The sequence below is a fragment of the Mesoplodon densirostris genome, chromosome 19 (genome assembly GCF_025265405.1).
Source record: "Mesoplodon densirostris isolate mMesDen1 chromosome 19, mMesDen1 primary haplotype, whole genome shotgun sequence".
In the NCBI taxonomy this organism is placed as follows: Eukaryota; Metazoa; Chordata; class Mammalia; order Artiodactyla; family Ziphiidae; genus Mesoplodon; species Mesoplodon densirostris.
The window spans coordinates 61,166,414-61,190,252 of NC_082679.1; the positions used below are offsets into that span (position 1 = coordinate 61,166,414).

Below are 23,839 nucleotides of genomic sequence, written 5' to 3' on the forward strand. Positions count from 1 at the left end.
TGTCCCAAGGTACAGATGTCAGAACAGCCACAGGGACAGGTTATGAGCTGAGGTCTGCTGTGATCAGGAGGGACAGAGAATCAGTCCTCTGGCTCTGGACCACAGCAGGGGGTGGAGGACTGGCCTAAGCAATGGGACTCTTTGAGTGGGCATGAGTAATAGAACTCGTGGAAAGCAGACGTTACTGGAGTCCAGGAGATTTGTATCTGACCTTTGGTTCACTCAAGGACTTCGGGCAAACCTCTTCCTTCCTTCTTTCTCTGTGCCTGTTTCTTTATCTGCCACCTGTGGGATTGGATAGCACGTGTGTCCACTCCTGGACACATGGCAGACAGCAGTAGCTGATCACAGCTCTCCGTCCTGCTGATCCCACATGCACTGCAGGCCCCTCAGCATGGGACCCAGGCAGGCTTGCAATGCACAAGGGCAGGCTCTCACATCCTTACTTTGGCCATTCTTGACCTGGAATTCTCATGCTTCTCCATCCAAACTACATATTAGAATTATCTGGGCAGGTCAACAAAACACTGCAACCCACGCCTTACCCCCGACCGACTGAATTGGAATAGGGTTTTTTTTTAAAAAAACAGTGTTTTAAAAAAGCCCTCCAGGAGATTCTAACAGGGCTGGGAACCACCAGTCTAGATTTCAAGCTCAGGAATTCCATAATTTTTGTGATAAGGGGGGAAAGATAGAAGTTAGGCCTAACTTAAACAAGAATCAGAGGAATCAAGTCAAAATAATTGTCTCGTGGAGCTGTTTCTGTGTGACAGTATCCTCCACTTCCCCCTCACTCCAGCTCCTTTCCATCCAGTGTGCATGTTCTAGGAATTTCCCAGCACCGCTTGTAGGGAAGGGAAACAGCTCACCCAGGTTTGCTGAGTTGTGATAGACAAATTAGTTCCCGTCCCCATCCCGTCTCCCCCAAGGCATCAAGATTATGGCTCGTGATTAATGATTTGTAAGTCAATTAATCAGCCACCGCTTTTGAAACCTCATTTCTCAAATTACTTGTCTTTGAACATAAGGGCTTTCTGACATCCTCTTACTGTCTCTAGATTCTCTTTCCTACTAATTGAAATTCCAGGATATTTCTTCTTCTTGTTGTCAGCTTATTGGTATTACTTGTATATAAAATATTTGCAAACAGATTACTATTCACCAGTAGTGTACAGAGGTAAGCACCAAAACAATACTTCATGCTTCCAGCTCAAAGCAATGTACTAATGATGGCTCATGAAATTCTCTAAGCTGATTTTTCATTTATTGATTTATTTTTCACCACACCTACTTGCAACAAATATTTGAGATGTGTCACAATAAAAACACAGATACAACAAAGCTCCAAACAATTGATTTATATGTTTCCTTAGAAAATATGTTTCCTTCCTTTTAAAGTCATGCTTGGTGTGGGCAAGGGGTGGGAGGGATGAAATTGTCTTCCTTCACTAAGGAAGATGCTACAATTGAGCAGAGGCTCTGGAGTCAAACACTGGGGTTCCAATCCCCGTCCCTCCATAGATGAGCGATGGCGGTGTGATTTTCTGGTTACCTTGTCGTTTAGGGTGGGTGAGGCTGTAATAGGGGCGGGGCGGGAGCACAGCCGTTACCACGCAACCGTTACCGCGAGACCTTAAGCACGGGAGGGTTAGCAAGAGACACTTAGTGTGGCAGTTAGAGGTCGCTCGGCCAACGGTCCGCCCAGGGTGGTCCTCCTGGCAAGAGGTAAGATGTGGACGGCGGCCTTCTCCCTGGGGCCCTCCAGGCCCTCCCCGGCCTCAGGCGGTGGGTGAGCTGGGCGGCCCCAGGACAGGCTGGCGGCTGTGTCCCGCAGAGCTCCAGAGCCCTTGCCATGGCCGCCCACTGGCCGGGTCTAGGCCTTGAGGCCGCGGGAACTTCTCTCCCATCCCCTCCTCCGCTACCTAATGGCGGCGGCGGTGTCCCTGGGTCCATGGGACCCGGCCTGCTCTGCCCGAACCTTTGGGTGGCCTGAGGCACCTGAGGGCCGGCTGGGTCATGGGTGCCTGGCTCCCTCAGTGATGACGGCCGGGCAGGGTCTGGGGACCTGGCCCTGAGGGCGCTGCCAGCCGGGCCTGGGCACTGGCGGGAGGACCCAGCCTGGGTGCTGGACGAATGCTCCCGGGCAGGGTAACTGGACCCCGCAGGGACCCCCTCCTCTCAGCCAGGGCCTGGACCTCAGAGGGCGAAAGTTGAGCCTTGGGACCTTGCCCTTACTTGTCAGAACAGAGAGTAACGTTTGTTTTGGTGGAGGTTTACAGGAACACCGTGACCCGACGGTGACCTGACCTCAGGAACGAAGGATCCAACACCAAGAAGTCTGCAACAGCTAACCATTCCCCTCCCTCACCTTTCCTGTAAAAGGGCTTCGCTGAAAACTTTTGGGGAGTTCAGGGTTTTTAAGGCATGAGCCATACATCTCCTTGCCTGGCCCTGCAGTAAACCTTTCTCTGCTCCAAACTCTGACGTTTTGGTATTGTTTGGCCTCACTGCGCATTGGGCATACAGATTTGCATTCAGTAACAAGGTTACAAGAACAAATGGAAACAAAAATTCATAAAGGCTCAAACTCAATACAAGTTTGTTTCTCATTCAACAGCAGTTCAGGACAGGCTCCCACCCACCTCCATGTGGTGACTCAGGTACCCAAGCTCATTCCCTCTTGTGGCTCCACCTTCCCCTTGGGTCTCCTGGTTGTCTGCATCCAGGTAGCTAGAAGGAAAGGGGCCCAGAGAAGAGGCACAGCTGTTCTCTTAACCCTCAGCCCAGGTGAACCCAGGCCAGCCGCAGCAAACATCACTTCTGCCCACATCCTGTAGGAGAGAATTCAGCCTCATGGCCCCACATAAGGCTGAGAGAACCTGAAGCATATCATCTGCTGGCACACACAGCATCATGATCTTCCTCTGTTATGTTAGTCTTTATTATTTAACGAGATGGTATGGGTAATGTGCCCAATACCAGGCATATAGTCAGAGTGCCATCAATGGTCTTCACTATGGTTTGTTTTTTTTTTTTCCAAAAATAGTGACGGTAATGGTCTGCTTTGTTTGCAGTTTCAAGCCACAGTCGAGGAAGGAGCTGTGGGAGTTATTGTCAACTTGACAGTTGAGGACAAGGACGATCCTACCACAGGCGCGTGGAGGGCCGCCTACACCATCATCAACGGGAACCCTGGGCAGAGCTTCGAGATCCACACCAACCCGCAAACCAACGAGGGGATGCTCTCCGTAGTCAAAGTAAGGGTGCTTCCAACTGCCCCTGCCTCCTCGCCCGAGCACCCAGGGCCCCAGGTCGAGGATAGACCGGCCGCTGTCTCCTCCTCCTGGAATTAAAATGGGAAAAGGCTTCAGCTTAGGGGCCTGCTTGTACCCTCATGGCTATAAAACCAAGTTGTTCTACAGGTTCTGGAAAACCTAAACTTCTGTGTAACCTTAAAAAAAAAAAAAAAAAACTTAATTTTTAAATGAGATTCTCCATACACTTGATAATGAATTATCAAAGATATGCAAAAATGGGACCTATGAAGGTTTTCTAAAGATCCATGGTCAGACTGTGCATTATTACAGTTCTTCTTAATCTTCCTTAGCAGAGTTTCAGTTACTGTCAAACACAGCAGATAGTTACACACACAGGATGCTTCTCCCTGTGAAACCGCCTGTGAGCACTGCTGCCCAGCAAGCTGACCTCTCTCTGCTACAGGGGGACCGAGAAGGAAAGTGACAGTGATGTAACGGGAGGGCTCAGAAATGTGGGAGGGAGGGGGATGGCAGCAGAGCATGCGAGGCTGGTGGTCCCCGTGTCCTGGAGGAAGGGATCTGGGAGGTTCTGGGAGAGCTGCTGCCAGACCAGAACGTCCGTTGGAACACAGCTTCTTTTCTGGTGGGTGCAGCAATTTGCCTGAAAAGCAGGGAGCAGTCGTGTTTATAGTAATCGTATTAGTGGACCAAGCAGGAACGTTGTTACATACTCCCTGTGCGCCGTCGGCCAAGATGCTTAATTGTTTTCTGTGCCTCGGTTTCCTCATCTGTAATATGAGGATGATGGTACAACCCACCGCTCCAGGTTGTTGTGAGGATTCACAAGCTAATATGTGACTGGCACATGGTGCCTGTGTTCGTTTCCTGGGGCTGCTATAACAAATGACCACAGACGTGGGAGCTTCAAACAAAGCAAATTTAGTCTCTTACAGTTCTGGAGGCCAGAAGTCCAAAATCAGTTTCACAGGGCTACAGTCGGTGGGGCTGGTTCCTTCTGGAGGTTCCGGGGGAGAATTGATTTCCTCGTCTTTTCCAGCTTCTGGAGGTCGCCTGCATGCATTCCTTGGCTCATGGCCCCTTCCTGTATCTTCAAAGCAGCAACCCAGCATCTTCTTATCTCTCTCTGACTTTGACCCTCTGCTTCCATTGTCACACCTACTTTGACTTTCCTGCCTCCCTCTTTTTTGTGTGTGCAGTGTTCTTTAATTTTATTTATTTAATTATTTGTTTGTTTGTTTATTTATGGCTGCATTGGGTCTTCGTTGTTGCGCGCGGGCTTTCTCTAGTTGCGGCGAGCGGGGGCAACTCTTCGTTGCGGTGCGCGGGCTTCTCATTGCGGTGGCTTCTCTTATTGCAGAGCACAGGCTCTAGGCGCATAGGCTTCAGTAGTTGTGGCACACGGGCTCAGTAGTTGTGGCTCGCAGGCTCTAGGCATGCGGGCTCAGTAGTTGTGGTGCACGGGCTTAGTTGCTCCGCAGCATGTGGGATCTTCCCAGACCAGGGCTCGAACCCATGTCCCCTGCACTGGCAGGCGGATTCTTAACCACTGTGCCACCAGGGAAGCCCACCTGCCTCCCTCTTTTAAGGACCTTTGTGGTTCCATTGGGCCCACCTGGATAATCCAGAATCTTCTACCCAGCTCAGGGTCCTTAGCTTAATCACATCTGCAAAGTCCCTTTTGCCATGTAAGGTAACACACGTTCCAAGGATTCAAACATGAACATATTGGGGGGTGGGGTCATTATTCAGCCTAGCCGCAGGGCCATATAAACGTTCACACCAACAAAGTTCCACAACATCCCTGGGGGCAGAACCCAGAGCCACTGAGAATGGCAGATCTCAGAGAAGTTTCCGGCTTTCTCCAGAGAATGAGGGGTCTAGGTTTCTCCCTGTCCTTTTCGGAACCTCGTCTTAACTGAGCCCCAAACATCTCCCTGAAAAGAGCAGCCTCTGGGTCTTCCTAGTTCTTCTTCCCTTGCCAGGACTCCCGGGAGATCCTGGCACTGCCCTCCTACATTCAGTGCTATAGTTTCAAAGCTGTTAAAGTTGTAAAAAAATAAAACATAGCCACTGGCTGTTCTCTAAGGTTAGCCCTGTATCTATAGTAGGCATCAGGCAATTTTCCAAACCTGCAGCTGGAAGACACAGCTTGGGTAAATATACATCCCTGACATAAACCCTGCGGGAGCACCATTCTCCCAACCTGTGTTTGCTACAGCTTGAGGAAAATAAAATACAAGCAAAGCTAGACTGGAAAAGAGTGTCCTCCTCTCCCCACACGCCCCCTTTGGCCCACAGTGCTGTGAGTCTTAAATGTTAGCATATAGAAGAGTCACCTGGAATGCTAACTGAAATGCAGGTTCCTGGGCCTGCCCCATACCTGCAGGGTCAGAATAGGAGGGAGAGTTGCCCCAGGAGAGCACAGCCTTGTGGATGAGCACTGCCGTAGGACAAGGAATTTGCGCCTGCAATTCCTGGGGAGGAGGTGCCCACAGAGCCTTGGGGCCCTCCCTGGGCCTCCATTTTACTAGCAACTGGACTCCCTTTGCTTCAGAATTGGGATGGAGGCATCCCCTCTTTGGCTGCTTGCCACATGAATTTGTATAAAGGGCCTTGAGCTTTCTCTGCTTCTCAGTGCACCTGAGTTAAAGCCCCAGGATAGCCTTCTGGAGGCTGGCCTGACCATGCTCCCTGGGCTCTCCACCTTGCTAGCAACCCAGTGCATTAACTAGGAATGCTTTCAGTTGTATGTAACCAAATGCCAGGCTGATAGTGGCTTAAATAGTCAGGAGAATTTCATGATCTTCATAACTAGATGAAGGTAGGCCAATCTAGGATTGGCTGGCAGCTCAAGGTGTCAGAGAGCCAGCAGGTGGCACCACAGATGTTTCTGATGTTTTCCTCATGGACATAAAATGGCTGTCAGAGCCCCAGGCATCACGCCTTCCTGCTGCTGTGTTCCAAGGCAGGAAGCAAGGAGGCAGCCAGGCAAGTGAGAGAGAGTATGTGTGCCCTCATGGGCCCCTCTCTTCTCATTAGGGGAACAAATGTCTTTTCCATGGGTCCTCCAGACAATTTCCAATGATGTGTCACTGACCGGATGACACGTGCCCACCCTCAGCTGCAAGGAAGGCTGGAAAGTCTGAATCTTTCCTCTAGGGCCTCTGCAGTGAGAGGTGGGGGGACATGGCCATGCTGCAGCCCAACCACAAGCAGCTCCGCCCTATCCAGTTAGCAGTCGGCATACGGGAGAACTAGAGGAGGTCTCAGGACTGTGTGGTTTCTGGGGGAGTCCTTCCTCCCCACAGGACCGAATCCTAACAGTTCTGCCAAATGAGTAGCCGTGTCCTCTTTAAAGAGGTGGATAGACCTAGAGTCTGTCATACAGAGTGAAGTAAGTCAGAAAGAGAAAGACAAATACCGTATGCTAACACATATATATGGAATTTTTATAAAAAAATGTCATGAAGAACCTAGGGGTAAAACGGGAATAAAGACACAGACCTACTTGAGAATGGACTTGAGGATATGGGGAGGGGGAAGGGTAAGCTGTGACAAAGCGAAAGAGAGGCGTGGACATATATACACTACCAAACGTAAGGTAGATAGCTAGTGGGAAGCAGCCGCATAGCAGAGGGAGATCAGCTCGGTGCTTTGTGACCGCCTGGAGGGGTGGGATGGGGAGGGTGGGAGGGAGGGAGATGCATGAGGGAAAGGATGTGGGAACATATGTATATGTATGACTGATTCACTTTGTTATAAAGCAGAAACTAATTTAAAAAAAAAAACCTTCTAGTCAGGAACACCCTTAGTTGCTGTTGTGAACCTATTTCAAACTGTCAAAGAGTTACTCTTTCAGCTGAATATAATCCACCCTGCATTTTAAGTCTCTTCTCTCTTTTGTCCTCAGAGGAGAAGGAAGCATTGATCCCATTCATTCCCCAGTTGATCCCATTCATCCCCAAACCTGTCACAGGCTTAAAACTTACTGTCGGATCACTTCCAAAGCCTCCCTCCTCTGGACAACAAACCCCAGATTCTTTACCCTTCCCATGAGAGCCAGCTTTTCCAGCCTTGAAATCCTCCAGAACAGTGGTCCACACCCTCCTTTGACACTTGATGAAATATTAGTTAAATTGCATCTCTGTAACTTTATTGGAAGTGTTTTCAATTTCCTCCCGTCCCTGACACAGAGACCGCACACCAGACAAATCACGTTAATCTGGTCATAGGCCCGAGACAACGGAGGGCTTCTTAATGCAGCATGACCCAGGGCAGGCCTCGGAAAGGGTGGGAGCAGAGACCCACGTTTCATCAGCTCCTGGTAGACTGGCCCTGGGCATCGCCCCACTGGTGTCATTGCACCCAGCTTTGTGCAAACAGAAGTAAGCACTGCAGAGGTCCTCCTCTTGGGAAAAGGCTGGACTCTCTCTCTCTCTCTCCTTCCCTCTCTCTGTGCCACTGCTCACATCTGCTTTCCTCAGAAGCCAGCATTCTGCTGAGGAATGTCAGCCTCGAACATACCTGAAGAGGCAAGGCAGGAGGGCAGTGGCTCTTCCAGCTATTTCTACTCCATATTCCTCTTCCTCACTGTCTTAACAGCCTCTTGTTATTATATCCGACTCCAGGCCAGCTGCTGTGTGAAACACCCAGCAGCATCATCTCCTCTGATATTACTACAATCCTTCGTACTAGGACTTTACTGATGAGAAAGCTGAGGCTCCAGGAGATGCAGTGATGTGCCTGTGGTCCAGTAGTATTCATTAGAGTTCTTATGGCCAGGACTTGATCCCCTCCCCTCTGGCTCTGGGAGCAAATAGCGCTTTCTGCTACTAAGCTGCATTGCTTCCTGGTATGAATGAAGTGGCCCAAGGCAAGACAGAGGGCTGAGTCCCCATCAGCATTACTTGTGGAAATACCACCCTGTACCAAAAGCAGTTTATTGTTATCAGCTCGGACTCTCTCATCAGACTCCCTGTATCGCATCTCGGCTCTGTGCTACTTGTTAGCTGTGTGACTTTGACCAAGTTACTTAACCTCTCTGAACCTGTTTCCTCATCTGTAAAAAGGGTCTAAAATCACCTACTGTTATGAGGGTAAGGTGAGGATTAGGTGAGATGATGCACACGGGGCCCTCCTAGCACACAGTAGGTGCACAATGAGAGATGGATTATGTCACGAAAAGTAATGAGGGGTTGTGATGCAGATCAAATATTGTATGTATATTTTTTTTTTTTTTTTTTTTTTTTTGTGGTATGCGGGCCTCTCACTGTTGTGGCCTCCCCCGTTGCGGAGCACAGGCTCCGGATGCGCAGGCTCCGGATGCGCAGGCCCAGCGGCCATGGCTCACGGGCCCAGCCGCTCCGCGGCATATGGGATCCTCCCAGACCGGGGCACGAACCCGTATCCCCTGCATCGGCAGGCGGACTCTCAACCACTGCGCCACCAGGGAGGCCCTATTGTATGTATATTTATACATAATATGTAAATATATTATAAGACATATGTGTGAATGGGGGGAGCTGTGAGTACCCCACTGTTACGGGGTAAATTGTGCCTCCCCCCAAAAAGACATTAAAGTCATAACCCCCAGAACCTGTGAATGTGGGCTTATTTGGAAACAGGACCACTGCAGGTGTAATTAGTTAAGATGAGGGCATAATAGAGTAGGATAGGCCCCCAATCCAAGATGACTGGTGTTCTTATGAGGAGGCAGCCATGTGAAGACAGAGACACACAGGGAGAAGGCCAGGTGATGATGGAGACAGGGGTCAGACTCATGCGCTGCTAGCCAGGGAACGCCCGATGCTGGGAGAGGCAGGGAGGGCTCCCCTAGAGCTTTCAGAGAGAACATGGCCCCGCCAACATCTTGATTTTGGACTTCTAAGCTCCAGGACTGTGAGACAGTTCATTTCTTTGTATTAAGCTTTGTATTAAGCCACCTAGTGCTTTGTCACCACAGCCTTAGGAGACAAATGGTAAGATTCCCGTTCCTGTCGGGACCCTGATCCTCCTCCTCTGCCCCGGGCCGCGCCACTCTCTCCTGCTGCTGCCGCTCACGCTGCTGGCCTCGAATCTGCTGCCTGTGAAGAGCCCTGCAGAGCTAAGAAGCTCAATAAAACCTCACCCTGCTGGCGTTTGCATCATGGTAGAAAATCCAGTTGGGCTAGATTCAGGATTTCATAGTCTCAGCATGCTATCCTTAACTTTATTTCCAGGAAGATGGTGTGTTCCTGGGAGCTGATATAAAAGAAATCCTCGGGCCTCGGGTTGCCTGGCTGGGTCTGCCCGTGCTGGGGTGCGGTCGAGAAGGTTCTCAGGAGAGGTGGACGCTCTGTGTGTCCATCCTGCTCAGGATGCTGCCCGGCAGACTGTCACTACCCAGCAAGCCCAAGGCTCCAGTCCTCTTCAGTGTCCTAATTAGGATGAATAACTCTGCTTTCCAAGCAGGGCAGCTCCCTGGCCCATGTTTGGAATTTATTTCACTGGGGTTGCAGATTTGGGGCTTGACTTGGGAAGGACAGAGATCTGTTGCTAGAAAGGAGGATGAAGTGGTAAATTATTCTTGTGTTCCAGGGATGGAACCACAGTATAACTGGGCAGCTCCTAGGTACCAACAGCTTGATATCCGGCAGCTCTTAAAATCTTAATACTGACCCTGTTGGGAGTTGCTCTAGGTGAGAGCGGGAGGGGTGGTCCTATTACAGCCGGAAGCACTTCCAGGGTCAGTACTTCCTGTGTGTGTATGTGTGTGCCTGTGCATATATATATGCATGTGTGTTTGTGCGGGTGCACTTTCACAGGTGTGGAGTGCAGGGCGTGCGTGTTAGCTGTAATTATTATGAGAGATAATATAATTTTGCCTAAAGCTCTCCCAACTAAACCTGCCCAATTCCAGATTCTACCCCCTGCACCCGTAGAGCTCTTTCCCCAGCTTCGCCATTCTCACCTCTGATGCCACATTCCCAGATCCCTTACGACGTGTGCTGCCATTTCCTTCCTTCTGGTTGAATGTGAATCACCTCCCTGTACTCACTTTAGTCTCGTCCTCCCAGCAAGAATATCCATTATGTCCTGGGTCTGATGAGTTAGCTACTTGTTTTCCCAGGAAACATTAGGAAAATAGCTTGAAATAAGAAGTGTGTCCTTATCTCACCTAAATGTCTCCTCACACACACCCCCATCGACAGGAAATGTCACCATCACTGCATCTCCTGGTTTAGAAAGAAAGTGACCTAGTGAATGTCGTCCATGACATTCTGTAAGGGACAGGGCACCATATTAATAATGTCTACAATGGGGTTTCCTTAATATCCTCTGATTCAGTCTACACAGCAGCAAGGGAGGCGGTTACCCTCAGCCCCTTTACAGAATCACCTGGAAAGGGCCTCAGCAGGGTTGCTCATTGGTAGGACAGTCTGCCGTATGTGGGACTGTCCCAGGCATGGCCATGTATCTGGCATCACTGTCCCCTGCCCAGAAAATGGCCACAGAGCTGCCGAGTCATGGGGACAAATAAAAATGCCCCCCCACCGTGTTTTCCAGTGCTCTCAGGTGGGGAAGGGCCATGCAGCTTAACCCCTTGTGTGTCAGCCTCCTGGATCCTCTTCTCTACATGACACCCTACTGGAAGAATGCGCACCCCCTGGAGCCCCCATGAGTGCCGGAGTTGTGAGGTCACAGGCTACCGGTGCTGCCAGGGAGTCACCTGAAGAGACCTCACAACAAGGGATCCAGGTCTCTGGGACTCATGTAATTGTTGTAAGTTATTTCTCAATCTGAAAAAAGGAACAACTTCCATACCTAATTTGGTATCTGTATGTTTCATACTCTTTTTCTTAAAGAGGACCCCAAATTACATCAAGCTTCTTAGCCCACAAAACCTGGATCCACCCCTGAGCGTCCACACGGCTCAGGGACTGTCAGAGGCCTTCGTGCAAAAGCGCCTGCCCTTTGTGGCAGACCCGCGTGCTGAGCCCTTCTCTCTGCCTTTCAGCCTCTGGACTATGAGATTTCTGCCTTTCACACCCTGCTGATCAAAGTGGAAAACGAGGACCCGCTGGTGCCCGACGTCACCTACGGCCCCAGCTCCACAGCAACAGTCCACATCACCGTCCTGGATGTCAATGAGGGTCCGGTTTTCCACCCGGACCCCATGATGGTGACCAAGCAAGAGCACATCTCCGTGGGCAGCGTGCTGTTGACGGTGAATGCCACAGACCCTGATTCCCTGCAGCATCAGACCATCAGGTGAGTGGGCGGCTGGGTAACCTGAGACGGGAGGGAGGCCGGCAGCAGTGGCTTTTCTTTTCTGGTTGCAGGGTCTGGGTTGTCAGGAACAAACCACCATTAAATTAAACGTGTTAATGATCTGGGTGAGCAGGAAGTTTGTGTCATAATGAAGAGCTGGCGGCTGGTGGCACCGGGGGACCAGGCTCACTAGTTGTGGATGTTGCCCCTGCCCCTGATTCCTGGCAGTAGACGAGCCCGGGAGCAGAGTGGCTCCAGGGCTGTGTGCTCAAGTGTCCAGAGGGGTCTGCTGGTGCCAAGCACAGTGTGGAAGGGACAAAGAAAGGAGCCGCCACATACGGCCCCTTGCATCTCAGACACCTACTTTATCAGCTGCCACAACTTTATGAGAAACGCTAACTCCATGTACAGTTAAGGGTATTAGGAGTTCAGAGAGGTTCAGTAACTTGCTCAAGACTGCCCAGCTTACACTGCCCAGTAGTGGAAGAAATTAGGATGCAAACATTGCAGCACAATCTGCAAAGTCCATGCTCTCTGCTAAGTGCTCTGGACTCTGAACTATCAGAAGGGAAAGGAGTAGACATTGCCTGGTGCTTAGAAATGGACCATCAGGGTTGGGTTTTCCGCTGATGATTGGCAGACCAAAAAAAAAGTTCAAATTTTCGGTGTTCATTTCTTAAGCTCTGTCCAGTACTTCAGAAGAAGGGGTTTTCATAATGAGATTTAATTAAATGATCATTATCCACAGTGCATCTCAAGATAGTGGAGATGAGATGCCCTCACTGGTGCGACGTTTCACAGTAAACACATTGACACGCAGGTCCAAATGCACGCCTGTCTCCGCTAAAGAAAGTAATTGATCTTCCTCTTCCAAAATCTAATCTTTTCATATGAGGTACCAATAACCAAGTATTAGACGCGCTTCAAATAAACATGTCTTAGTTTCCTGATTTGAAACACCTGAAAAGGTGCCACTATCTCCACGTCAGCCACAGGACCGTGGAGCAAGCCGGCAGAAGTTATTTTCCAACCCCCAAACCCCCAAAAGGGGATTTATTTTTACAACAAAACTTTCTGAAATGCTAGACAAACTAGATAAAAGTACAAAATAATACCAAATCCTGTAATAATGTAAATCTGAAGTAGCCATTCTTTTTTTTCCTTTTCTCCTTTTTTTTCCCTTTTCCTGCTCAGTATCTGGCAAAGGAAACATACAATTTAAACATCAAAGAGAAAGCTTTCCTTAAGTACTTAGATCGGGAAACCTGTAGCTTAACAGACTGTAAGGTAGTTGTATAAATTTAGGATGTCTTTAGGGGAGCTTAACTGTTGATTTGCACTTGCACAAAGGGGTGACTCCAGGGTGGGTAGGAAATGGATTTAAATGGGGCTGATGTTGCGAAGCCTGGGACTGTGCCTTTGTTGGGTAACTTGGGATGCTGCCAGACATGACAGTGTTAATGTGATGGGGAGGGGCTGAGGCAGGTGTCGGGATCTGGGAATAGAGGTCCTACTAAGGTGGGAAAGACAGTGGAAGAGGTGGGTCTCTCGGCGTTCTTTGTTTAAGACCAGCTCTGGCTGACTTAGGCAAAAGGGAGAATTTGCTGCAAGATTCTACACACAGTTTATAAAATTTTTCCCCACTGGTAACCACTAGTTTTTTCTCTATACCTATGAGTCTCTTTCTGTTTCTTATATACATCTGTTTGTTTTCTTTTTTTCAGATTCCACATGTAAGAGATAACAGAGTATTTGTTTTCTCTAATTTCACTAAGCATAATGCTCTCTAGGTCCATCTATGTTGTTGTAAAGGGTAGGTTTTCATTCTTTTTTATGGCTGAGTAATATTCCATCATATATATATATATATATATATATGTGTGTGTGTGTGTGTATATATATATATATATATATATATATATATATATATATATATATAAAACATCTTCTTTATTTGTTCATCTGTTGATGGGCACTTAAGTTGCTTCCATATCTTGGCTATTGTAAATAGTGCTGCTATGAACATTGGGGTGCATGTATCTTTTCAAATTAGTGTTTTCTTTTTTTTTGGATATATGCCCAGGAGTGGAATTGCTGGATCCTATAATGGTTCTATTTTTATTTTTTTGAGGAACTCCACACTGTTCTCCATAGTGGCTGTACCAATTTATATTCCCACTAACAGTGTACAAAGGTTCCCTTTTTTCCACATCCTCTTAAGAATGTATTACTTGCGGTCTTTCTGATGATGGCCATCCTGACAGGTGTGAGATAGTATCTCATTGTGGTTTTGATTTGCATTCCTCTGATGATTAGTGATGTTGAGTAGTTTACAGAATTGAAGAATATGTTTAGAACTGGGCCAAGGTTGCACAGGAACTTGGGCATTGTTGAGTCTCTAGGTAATGGGACCTGACGGGCTGGCACTGCAAGACCTCACAGGGAGAGTGACCTGTCTCCAGCCACTGTACACTCTCGTGTCATTCGGCTCACGGGTCACATGCCCAGGGGCGAGTCCACTTTCCCTGAGCTGGAGCCATGCACCCGCGACTCAGGGCATCTTGACAGGCAAGAGAGATGATGTTCCCAGATGTGGCTGCCCCTCTTCACCCCCACGGCAGGCAGCCGATTGAGAAGGAGGAAGGAAATCCCGTCTGGCAAATAGAGTGTGGTGCTTGGAGCGTGGCAAGAGGCCATGGATAGCAGCCCCGGCAAACTGAGTCAGGAGACAGGAGCCTGGAGAGGGAGCATGTGACTGGCAAGAGCCGAGACATTGAGGGGCCCCAAGGCCAGGATCTGAGCCATGGAGAACACAGACCGGCTACTGGAGCTGGGTTCCAGTGGTCCTCCATTCCATCTCGGGTGGAGCCCACTGTGAGAAAAGGAGATCAGAGAAAGCAATTTGTAAATTACTAGACGTGAGACTTGGCGGTAAAAAGCAGGAGCGTAGAAAGCTCTGCAGAGCTTCCTGTTTCTACACTTGCTCATTACAGCTGTGACCCTCAGTCACAAGTGGCCAGGACCCATCTCAGACTGACTTTTGCCAAAAATGCATGTACTGGCCCACAAAACTGAAAATGGGGACAAGGACATCCAGCGTGAGAATTCCGGGGCTCAGAACATATCCTCTCCCCGCCTCCTGGCTCTGCACTTGCCTGGGTTGGCGTCATCCTCAGCCATATCTGTATGGCTGTAGAGGGTCAAGGCCTCCAGCAGTGCCAGTCCTACCAGCAGAAAGAGATCCTTCCTAACCAGTAGTATCAATACTTGCCCAAGGGCCAGGTTTGCGTCTCACTGAGCCAACTTGGACACACACCTGTCTCTGACCCAGAATGGCAGGAGGCTGGGATGTGCCCGGGGCTAGTCCTGGTGCGTGGGCCCACCGTGGACCCAGCATCCAACCATAATGAACTGGGGTGGTGGTTTCCCAAAGGAATACAGAAGGCTCTTCCCAGAAGGTGGGAATGGATGCTGAGTCATCAGGGACCACGGAGAGCCACTGTTGACCAATTTCAATGTCACGAGTCCCCTCAGAAAATATAGCTGCGGTGTTTCTGTGGCCGTTTGCCTAAGAGCTGTAACATTTACAAATGGGTCTGGCTGAGCAGTGTCTGGACAAATCACTTTTCCATCATTGAAGCAAAATAAATGCGTGTGTATGTATGTATGTGCGCGTGCATGTATGTGTGTGAGATGCACATTTCTCTCTCTGGCCTGAGTCCTCGGACACATTCCTTCCTGCTGGGATCCCAGTTGCCCAGAAGTGGCCCTCTCTCAGCCTGGCACTGACGGGATCTCCCTCCGCCCCTCCCCTCTCCCCGCCCCTCCCCTCCGCCCTTCCTCTCCTGGTGCTGGTTCTGAGCCCATCAAAGGCAGGAATAACATCCCTGACACGTTGAGCTATTGTCACGGGAGCTCTTCAGGGAGAAAAGACTCATTAATTATCTGCAGCCTTTGATCCTGTACACGAGAAGCACTGTCCCCGATGGGCTGTGTGTGCAGAGGCTGTGCAGGGCTGAGGGGAGGGGCCGGGCCGGGACCTGGTTTTCTAATAAACCGCACGTGGCTCCCCAGAACTCTCACAAAGACACGATGACCTTGTGAGTGGTGGTGGTGGTGTTGTCTTAATGATTCTTTGGGGAGCAGGCATTGGAAGAGGGAGGAACTGAGAACTCCTATTTTTATCTCAAGGAGAGCTCTGAGTTCAGCTGATAAAGGCACATGCACAAAGATGCTGCCAGCGCCATCTGCCCCCGTCTTGACTCCCGGCAATAGCTCGGCGCTGGGCTCTGCAGTTGTGCAGGTTATGCGGGTGTCCCTGTCTGTGTGTGTGACTCTCTGTGTCCACGTTGTCGTTCTCTCTTTGTCCCCCTCTGTGCCGATTACTCTGGGTCTCTCCTTTGCTCTGTACGTTTCTTCCTTGTCTCGCTCTGTGTCTCCCTCTGCCCTTCCTCCCGCCCCATCACCGTCTCTATCTGCATCCCCCCCCCCCCAGGTCCATCTTCCGCTCTTGTCTCACGGCCTCCTCTTCTCTGATTCTCTGCACCTTCCTTCCTCCCGTTCTTCTCTCTCCTCTCTTCTCTTTCCTCCTCCTTTTTCCCCTTTTCCTCCATCTGCTTCCTCCCCCCTCCTCCTCCTCTTCTTTCTCTCCGGCTCTGTCTCTGTCTCTCCCCCTCCCCGCATTTCTATCTCTATCAGTATCTCACTCCAACACTCTCTGTGCCTCAGCTCCAATAACCCCGTCTCCTCTCAGATGTCTATCCAGGCCCTCAAGGCATCTTAGCACTACAGGAGATGCTCCACCCCAAGCAGCCTGATTCACGTCCTGCCCCCAAGTTGACAGGCACTTTGACCTCCTCCCTGAGGGCAGCCTCCTTCCCTTGTCAAAACAGGAAACTCCTCCCCACTCCCAGCCCCCATAAAGCTTAGGACCTTAATTCTAACTCTTTCCTGGTCCTGTCTTCTGTGATGGAAAGCCCGTCTCAGGCACAGTGATTCTGCCGCTGCCACTGTGATGCCCTCTTTTATCTCACCAGGGAATGTTAAAATCAGTGAAAGGCGTCTTGATCTCTGAGAAGCCGGTAACTCTAAAGACAGGAGGTGTCCAGGCATCAGAGTGAATATTCTCACTAAAAAGCCTGAGTTATTAAAACTTGTTTAAAAGCCCATTGCATTGTGCTTAGCCAAATCAAAATGGACAGCGGTGGGCTAGTGACAGATGAAATTCTTCTTTTTAATGACTTGTATCTTCTTATCCTTATTATAAAGTTAAGATAGTTCATGGAGGAAACTTTTGAAAAGGCAGTTGAGAATAAAGAAGATAATTTTAAAAATCTGTAATCTTCCCACCTAAGGAAATCCCCTTTTAACAACTTAGGTGTATCTCCAGTCACATGTGCGAGTATTTCCCTTTTTTATTTTCAAAATTGGCTCACATCACCCATTTTGTTTTGGAACCTGTCATCTTTACTTCCCAATATATGGTGAACAGCTTTCCATATCAAGAAATAGCCACTATTTTTCATGAATAGTATGCTCTCTACAGTGCTATTACAAGAATATACTTATTTATTTATTCATTCCCTTGTTGGCTATTTAGACTGTTTCCAATTGTGTGAAATTATTTTAAAAGGTCAGTGGACATGCTTGTAGCTAAATTGTTTAATGCATCATTAATTTTCTGAAGAATTTTCTGAAAATATTTTGCAAATGTGTTGATGTTGTTAATGCTTTTTGTCATATGAAGACTTCTTTGTGTCTTTACCTAGGCAATCACATTTCTGTTTTCCCTTATTATTTGAATTGATGGTTAGAAAGTTTCTGTGCTCCAAGGTCATGTGAACATTGACGTGTTGTAAACCAGAGCTGGTTCCCACACCCTGTCCTCTCAACCTGCAGTGACAATGAGACAGGCGTCAGCTTTCAGGGTGGAGCCTTCCTCCGTGTACACGAGACAGGAATCTGGCATTTCTCGATGACAGTTCAGTGTCTCCAGTGAGGAGTGGACTCGTGCACCTGAAGTTGTTGGCTAATTATTGTCAGAAAGAGCAACTCAACGCTAATTATGCTAAAATGAAAATGACTGTATTTACCCAACATTCTCTAACAGTGAAATGAGAAGCAGGACTCACTGTTGCATCAGATCTGTTGCTTTGGTTACTCTGGGGATGCAGCCGGCAGCTCAGTCATTTTGAATGGTCTGAGAGGACTCATTTCATTCTCTGACCAATCCGGGGATTTCTATTGAGGCAACCAAGTAGCAATTCCTATTCCAAACATTTTTCAGACAGAACTCATCTTATCCAGGGTCTGTAGTAAACAACTCTGCTGCAGAGACTTCTGCCCACACACTGAATACATAAGATACGTGTTGAGGAAAAATACTGTCCCCACCCATGTGAAATTACCCATTACCCCTCAACATTTTGGGGGGAAAGAATCATTCATCCAGGGAACCCCGCAAGTGTGCATCTAGCAGCACTGTATCTGTGAGGATTAAGTTTGGCTCAGTATCAAAGGAAAATTCAGAATGATGGTGGCTCAGAGAAGATAGAAGTGGGGTTTTTTTCCCCCTCATAAAATAAGTGTAGAGCGGCTATGGCAGTCCAGGGCTAGGATGGAAATTCCACAGAACTGTCAGGGGCCCAGGCTCCTTCCTGCTCACCATTCAGTCACCTCGAGACTGGCACCCTCTTCCTCATGGACAATTATTATGGTTGCTAGTGCTTCAGCCTTCACATCTGCATTCCAGACAGTAGTTTGGGAGAGAGGGAAAGAAGAAGGGAGTCTCTTATATTTTAAGGAGTCTTAGTGAAAGTCGATCACATTTCTATTTAAATCTGATTGGCCAAAATTAGTCACATGGCCAAAACCTAGCTGTAAGAAATACTAGGGGGCCTCCCTGGTGGCGCAAGTGGTTGAGAGTCCGCCTGCCGATGCAGGGGATACGGGTTCGTGCCCCGGTCTGGGAGGATCCCATATGCCGCGGAGCGGCTGGGCCCGTGAGCCATGGCCGCTGAGCCTGCGCGTCCGGAGCCTGCGCGTCCGGAGCCTGTGCTCCGCAACGGGGGAGGCCACAACAGTGAGAGGCCCGCATACCGCAAAAAAAAAAAAAAAAAAAAAAGAAATACTAGGAAGTATGGTCATTTAGCTGGATAGCAACCAACTTTTAAAACTGGGATTCTTTACTAAGGAAGAAAGTAAGAGTGGGTATTGTGAGGTAACTAGAAGTTTCTGCCATGAACACCTTTGGGGGATTGAACCTTTCTGTGTAATAAAAAACTACAGGGTAAATTTTAAAAGATGAATACATGCCATGAAATTAGATTTTTACACAATAAAAATAACAGATAATTGTGTTGCCAAAGACAGCTGCTTGAAAAAAGCACAAGCATTATAGTTTTCCATTCATTCCTTTATTGAATTCATGTACTGGCATTTATTTAGAGGCTACTATGGGCCTAACACTGTTGGGTCCTGTCTTTTCACTTGTGAGAATGATCTCTGCCTACAGCCTCCGGGGAGCTTATAGTCATAAGAGCAAGAGCTTTGTTGCAAATGATGATGCCCCCGGAAAGAAGGAAGAGGGAGGGAGGGAGGGAGGGAGAGAGGAAAAGGAAGGAAGGAGAGAAAGAAATTGCTTCCTTGGGAAGTAAGAACCAGTGGTCTCCAGCTGGGGAGAAAACGCCAAGCAACAGAAATTACTTATTTCCAAGCATCATTATGGTCTCGCTTATCAACAAATTCCTGAATTCCCCAGAAGTGCCACTATCCCCATGCCTTTGAGCTGGTCTCTGCCTCCTGGGAATTGGGCACAGGACTAAACTAGGCAAAGATTGCCACGATACCCCTGGACACATGTATTTTGCTGGTACTGTGACTAAGATGCCTAACATTTTTATATAAAAGTTTACCAAAAGCACTGTCGCCAAAGTCTTATTTAACTCTCACAACCATGAGTCTGCCTCTTTGCTGATGAGGAAAACGTAACCTCTCTGAACCTCGGTTTATGGAAAGAAAACACGCAAATGAGGTGAACTCCTGGGGCTTTCCGCGCCACCGCCTCGTCCACAGCTGTATGTCCTTCTGATGTTAGTTTAGACATCGTCTCTGCAGGTCGGCTACCCTGACCTTCAGACTGCACTCCAAAGGGCTTTCTGAATGTCTGGTGTAATGTTCGTCGTGCTTTACTGTGATTCCTGACCTAATTGTCCATCTTCCACTGAACCTCGGGCTCTGTGAGGGTAACGATCATGTTTATATCCATCCCTGGTAAAACACAAGGGCCTCATCAGTACCATTTAATTAATTAAGCACTAAGGCCCAGCACCAAGACCTTCAAACTTTCCAGGAGCCTACAAAAATGTCAAGGACGTGAACATATAATCTATCACCTCCAAAGTTTGAAAAGAAAACAGCAACATTGAAGTTAATAAGATCGAGTGTCCACAGCACCATGACTTTAGCAGGTTGAATTTTTTTTTTCACATCTTTATTGGAGTATAATTGCTTTACAGTGTTGTGTTAGTTTCTGCTGTACAACAAAGTGAATCAGCTATATGTATACATATATCCCCATATCCCCTCCCTCCCAGCCTCCCTATCCCACCCCTCTAGGTGGTCACAAAGCACCGAGCTGATCTCCCTGTACTATGCAGCTGCTTCCCACTAGCCGTCCATTTTCCATCTGGTCGTGTATATATGTCAGTGCCACTCTCTCACTTCATCCCAGCTTCCCCTTCCCCCCGTGCCCTCAAGTCCATTCTCTACATCTACGTCTTTATTCCTGCCCTGCCCCTAGCTTCATCAGTACCACTTTTTTAGATTCCATATATATGCGTTAACATATGGTATTTGTTTTTCTCTTTCTGACTTACTTCACTCTGTATGACAGACTCTAGGTCCATCCACCTCACTACAAATAACTCAATTTCTTTCCTTTTTATGGCTGAGTAATATTCCATTGTATACATGTGCCACATCTTCTTTATCCATTCATCTGTTGATGGACATTTAGCTTGCTTCCATGGCCTGGCAGGTTGAATTTAATATTTGCAAAAATGTCTTTACATTTGCCAACTGTTTGTAGATCTCTCGTTGTAGAATGTCTGAGTCAGCTCTAGAGAAATCATAGGGGATTATTAGTGAAATATTCCCAGTAGTCAAATAATTCCAAAAGCAAAAGTAGTGATATAAAAATTATCTCAAAAATTTTACAGGAAAAAAATGTACTTGCAATGTGAGTACATTTCAATATGTTTGGTATGGCTTGGGAGGAGGCCACCATGGACAGAGAAAATTCTTAGAGGCTCAGAGGTCCTTTTTTTTTTATTATTTTGTTGAAGTGTAGTTGATTTACAATGTTGTGTCAATTTCTGCTGTACAGCAAAGTGCTTCAGTTATACATATACATTCTTTTTCATATTCTTTTCCATTATGGTTTATCTCAGGATATTGAATATAATTCCCTGTGCTATATAGTAGGACCTTATTGTTTATCCATTCTGTATATAATAGTTTGCATCTGCTAACCCAAAACTCCCAATCCATCCCTCCCCCACCCTCCTTCCCCCTTGGCAACCACAAGTCTGTTCTCTATGTCTGTGAGTCTGTTTTTGTTTCATAGATAAGTTCATTTGTATCATATTTTAGATTCCACATATAAGTGATATCATATGGTATTTGTCTTTCTCTTTCTGACTCATTTCACTTAGTATGATAATCTCTAGGTTCATCCATGTTGATGCAAATGGCATTATTTCATTCTTTTTTTTTGTTTGTTTTGTTTTGTTTTTTGTTTTTTTATTATTATTATTTTTTTTTACAAATTTAATCAGTTATACATATACATATGTTCCCATATCCCCTCCCTTTTGCGTCTCCCTCCCACCCTCCCTATCCCACCCCTCCAGGCGGTCACAAAGAACCGAGCTGATCTCCCTGTGCTATGCGGCTGCTTCCCAGTAGGGTTCATTCTTTTTATAGCTGAGTAGTATTCCATTGTATATATGTGCAATATCTTCTTTATCCATTCATCTGTGGACGGACATTGAGGTTGCTTCCATGTCTTGGCTATTGTGAATAGTGCTGCTGTGAACATAGGGGTGCATGTATCTTTTTGAATTGTAGTGTTGTCTGGATATGTGCCCAGGAGTGGGTTTGCTGGATCATATGGCAACTCTGTATTTTTAGTTTTTTGGGGAACCTCCATACTGTTTTCCATATTGGCTGCACCAATCATAGGTCTTAAAACAGCCCAGCGCTTGGCCTTTGGAAGTGCTTAGTAAACAGGTATAGCATGGTTTGCCAGCAGCTGGGGTGGAATTTCTGCGTGCAGACATTTTGTGCATAAGCAGACATGGTTTATTGTGATTAGTATTATTTTTCATCTTCAGGTATTGTCTAGTGTCTAGCAACCATGGAAATATTTGCATGTGGCCTTGTTTTAAACCAATCCCAGGAGGGAAGCCTGAGCAGGACCGATCGGCCTTTCACTGGGCTTCCCAGGTCTGTGAAAGTTACACTAAGGAGTCAGGTCCATCTGCCGGCTTTTCTTCCAAAGCCATGATCCAAATTGAACCTATCCTTTGAACACAGAATATCTGAATCAGATCCAGATTAGATCCTCATCACTCTGAAAACCACAGCCTACTTTGTTCTGATTTCTTTGGGTGTTTTTAAGTCATTTCCCTTCCCTTCCTCCTTTAGACTTGGAGGCTTTTAAGCTCCAAGGTAGATTCATTCATGGGCTCAAACTGGTACCGAATGCAACATGTGGTGATGAAAATTCAGTCCCAAAAGATTTGTTAAAAGGCCCAATTTCAGTTTTCACTGGTCTTCCTGTGAGTCATCAAGCCTTTTTCTTTAACACCTCATTTAATCTAATATTGGAGCCCATTCAAAGGAAATCACAAAAAAAAAATGATAGGAAATCAAGCAAAAGTCATCAGCTGGCTATGGGACCTTTTGTTCTGTATCTTCTAAGACCTTTGGAAGCAGATGGCAAAAATCAGTTCCCCTGGAAATTAGGATTTTTGTCGTCACTGTCATTTCTCAGGACCACAGAGGTTCAAAACGTGTAGTAGCTCAGCATTTATTGGGAGGAGAAAGGAGGGTTGTAACTCCCCTTTTGAAAAAGCCAGATTTCAAAACCAGATTTAAGAGTTTAATTTGGGGTGACTCCCACCTTTTAAATTTTAATCAGAAGTTAAAGACCAAATAATAACATTTCTACCTGGGGAAATGAAAAGAGCCTCCATCCACTAAAATATATTATTAACAGTTTGTCTTAATTAAATGTGGTTACTGACCTCAATAATAGGATATGGGGTGAGGTCATTTCTGTTTGTTTTTTTTTTAACGAGTTATTTCTCTCTTGAGTCAACACAGAGCTTGAAATGTAAATGACTTGTTTACAGTGGCACCTTTGTAATTTTTAATTAAAGTGACATCCTTCCATTGGAAGTTTATGGTGGCAATGTTGTATTGCGTACTCTGCTGTAGAATTTTTAATTATTTATGTAAATATATTAAAACAGCTCACTCTTATTTTTAGCAATCAGATTTTCTGTTATGAAGATGGCAGTGGGAAACAAGCTCTAATAAATTAAACAACTGAATCTTTAAAGATTAAACAGCTTCAGTGGCTAAAAATAGAATTCTGGCTTTTATAGTGATCCAGAGATGGAAGATTTTCATTATTGACCTCAATTAGAGGTGCTTGATTTGGTTACTATGAAACGTCTGACCATTTGGAAAAACAGTTGAAAGGTTATTTTACAATTTACCCACCTTTTCAACCTCCATCTATGTTGTTATAAACTGTTCATGGGCCAGACTTTCATTATTGACAGCATGGTTTCAAATTGGTTATATTTTAGTATAATTATGATGGTCACTCTTTGCAGCCTAAGAAATTAATTCTCAGAACCAATAAAGAAAATACTGACAAATGTTAATATTGTTTCTCGCTCAGTGTCTTCTAAGCTGTTAAATCTGCTTAGCTGGTTTTTTTTTTTAATAAAGGCATTTGTGTTAGATGAGGGTTGCTACAGAAGCTATCAATATAGCATTGATTGAGAAAGCCACATACTTCAGGATCGCAACAGAAGTCGGAAAATAGCTGATGTATTTTATTATCTCTGTCAGTCACCAGCCTTGCACACTCGTGAAGCGCTTATCACAGCATTAGCACTAACACAGGTAATGAAACTGTAGACAGAGAATCTTGTAACTAATTCAAGAAATGTGCTTCATCTCTGCTCCCAGTTTGATTTCCAAAAGGATCATGAAGCTTTGTTTCCAAGTGATGA

General features: G+C 46.8%; 1 protein-coding gene across 1 annotated transcript in view; it reads left to right on the top strand.

The window, feature by feature from the left end:
- The window catches only part of CDH13 (cadherin 13), a 1,057,374-nt gene that overhangs the window by 942,223 nt on the left and 91,312 nt on the right, over nucleotides 1-23,839 (top strand). Inside the window, exons 9-10 of the mRNA XM_060083563.1 lie at nucleotides 3,075-3,257; nucleotides 11,275-11,528. Of these exons, the coding sequence (XP_059939546.1) occupies nucleotides 3,075-3,257; nucleotides 11,275-11,528 (437 nt within the window). The remainder of the gene's footprint in view (nucleotides 1-3,074; nucleotides 3,258-11,274; nucleotides 11,529-23,839) is intronic.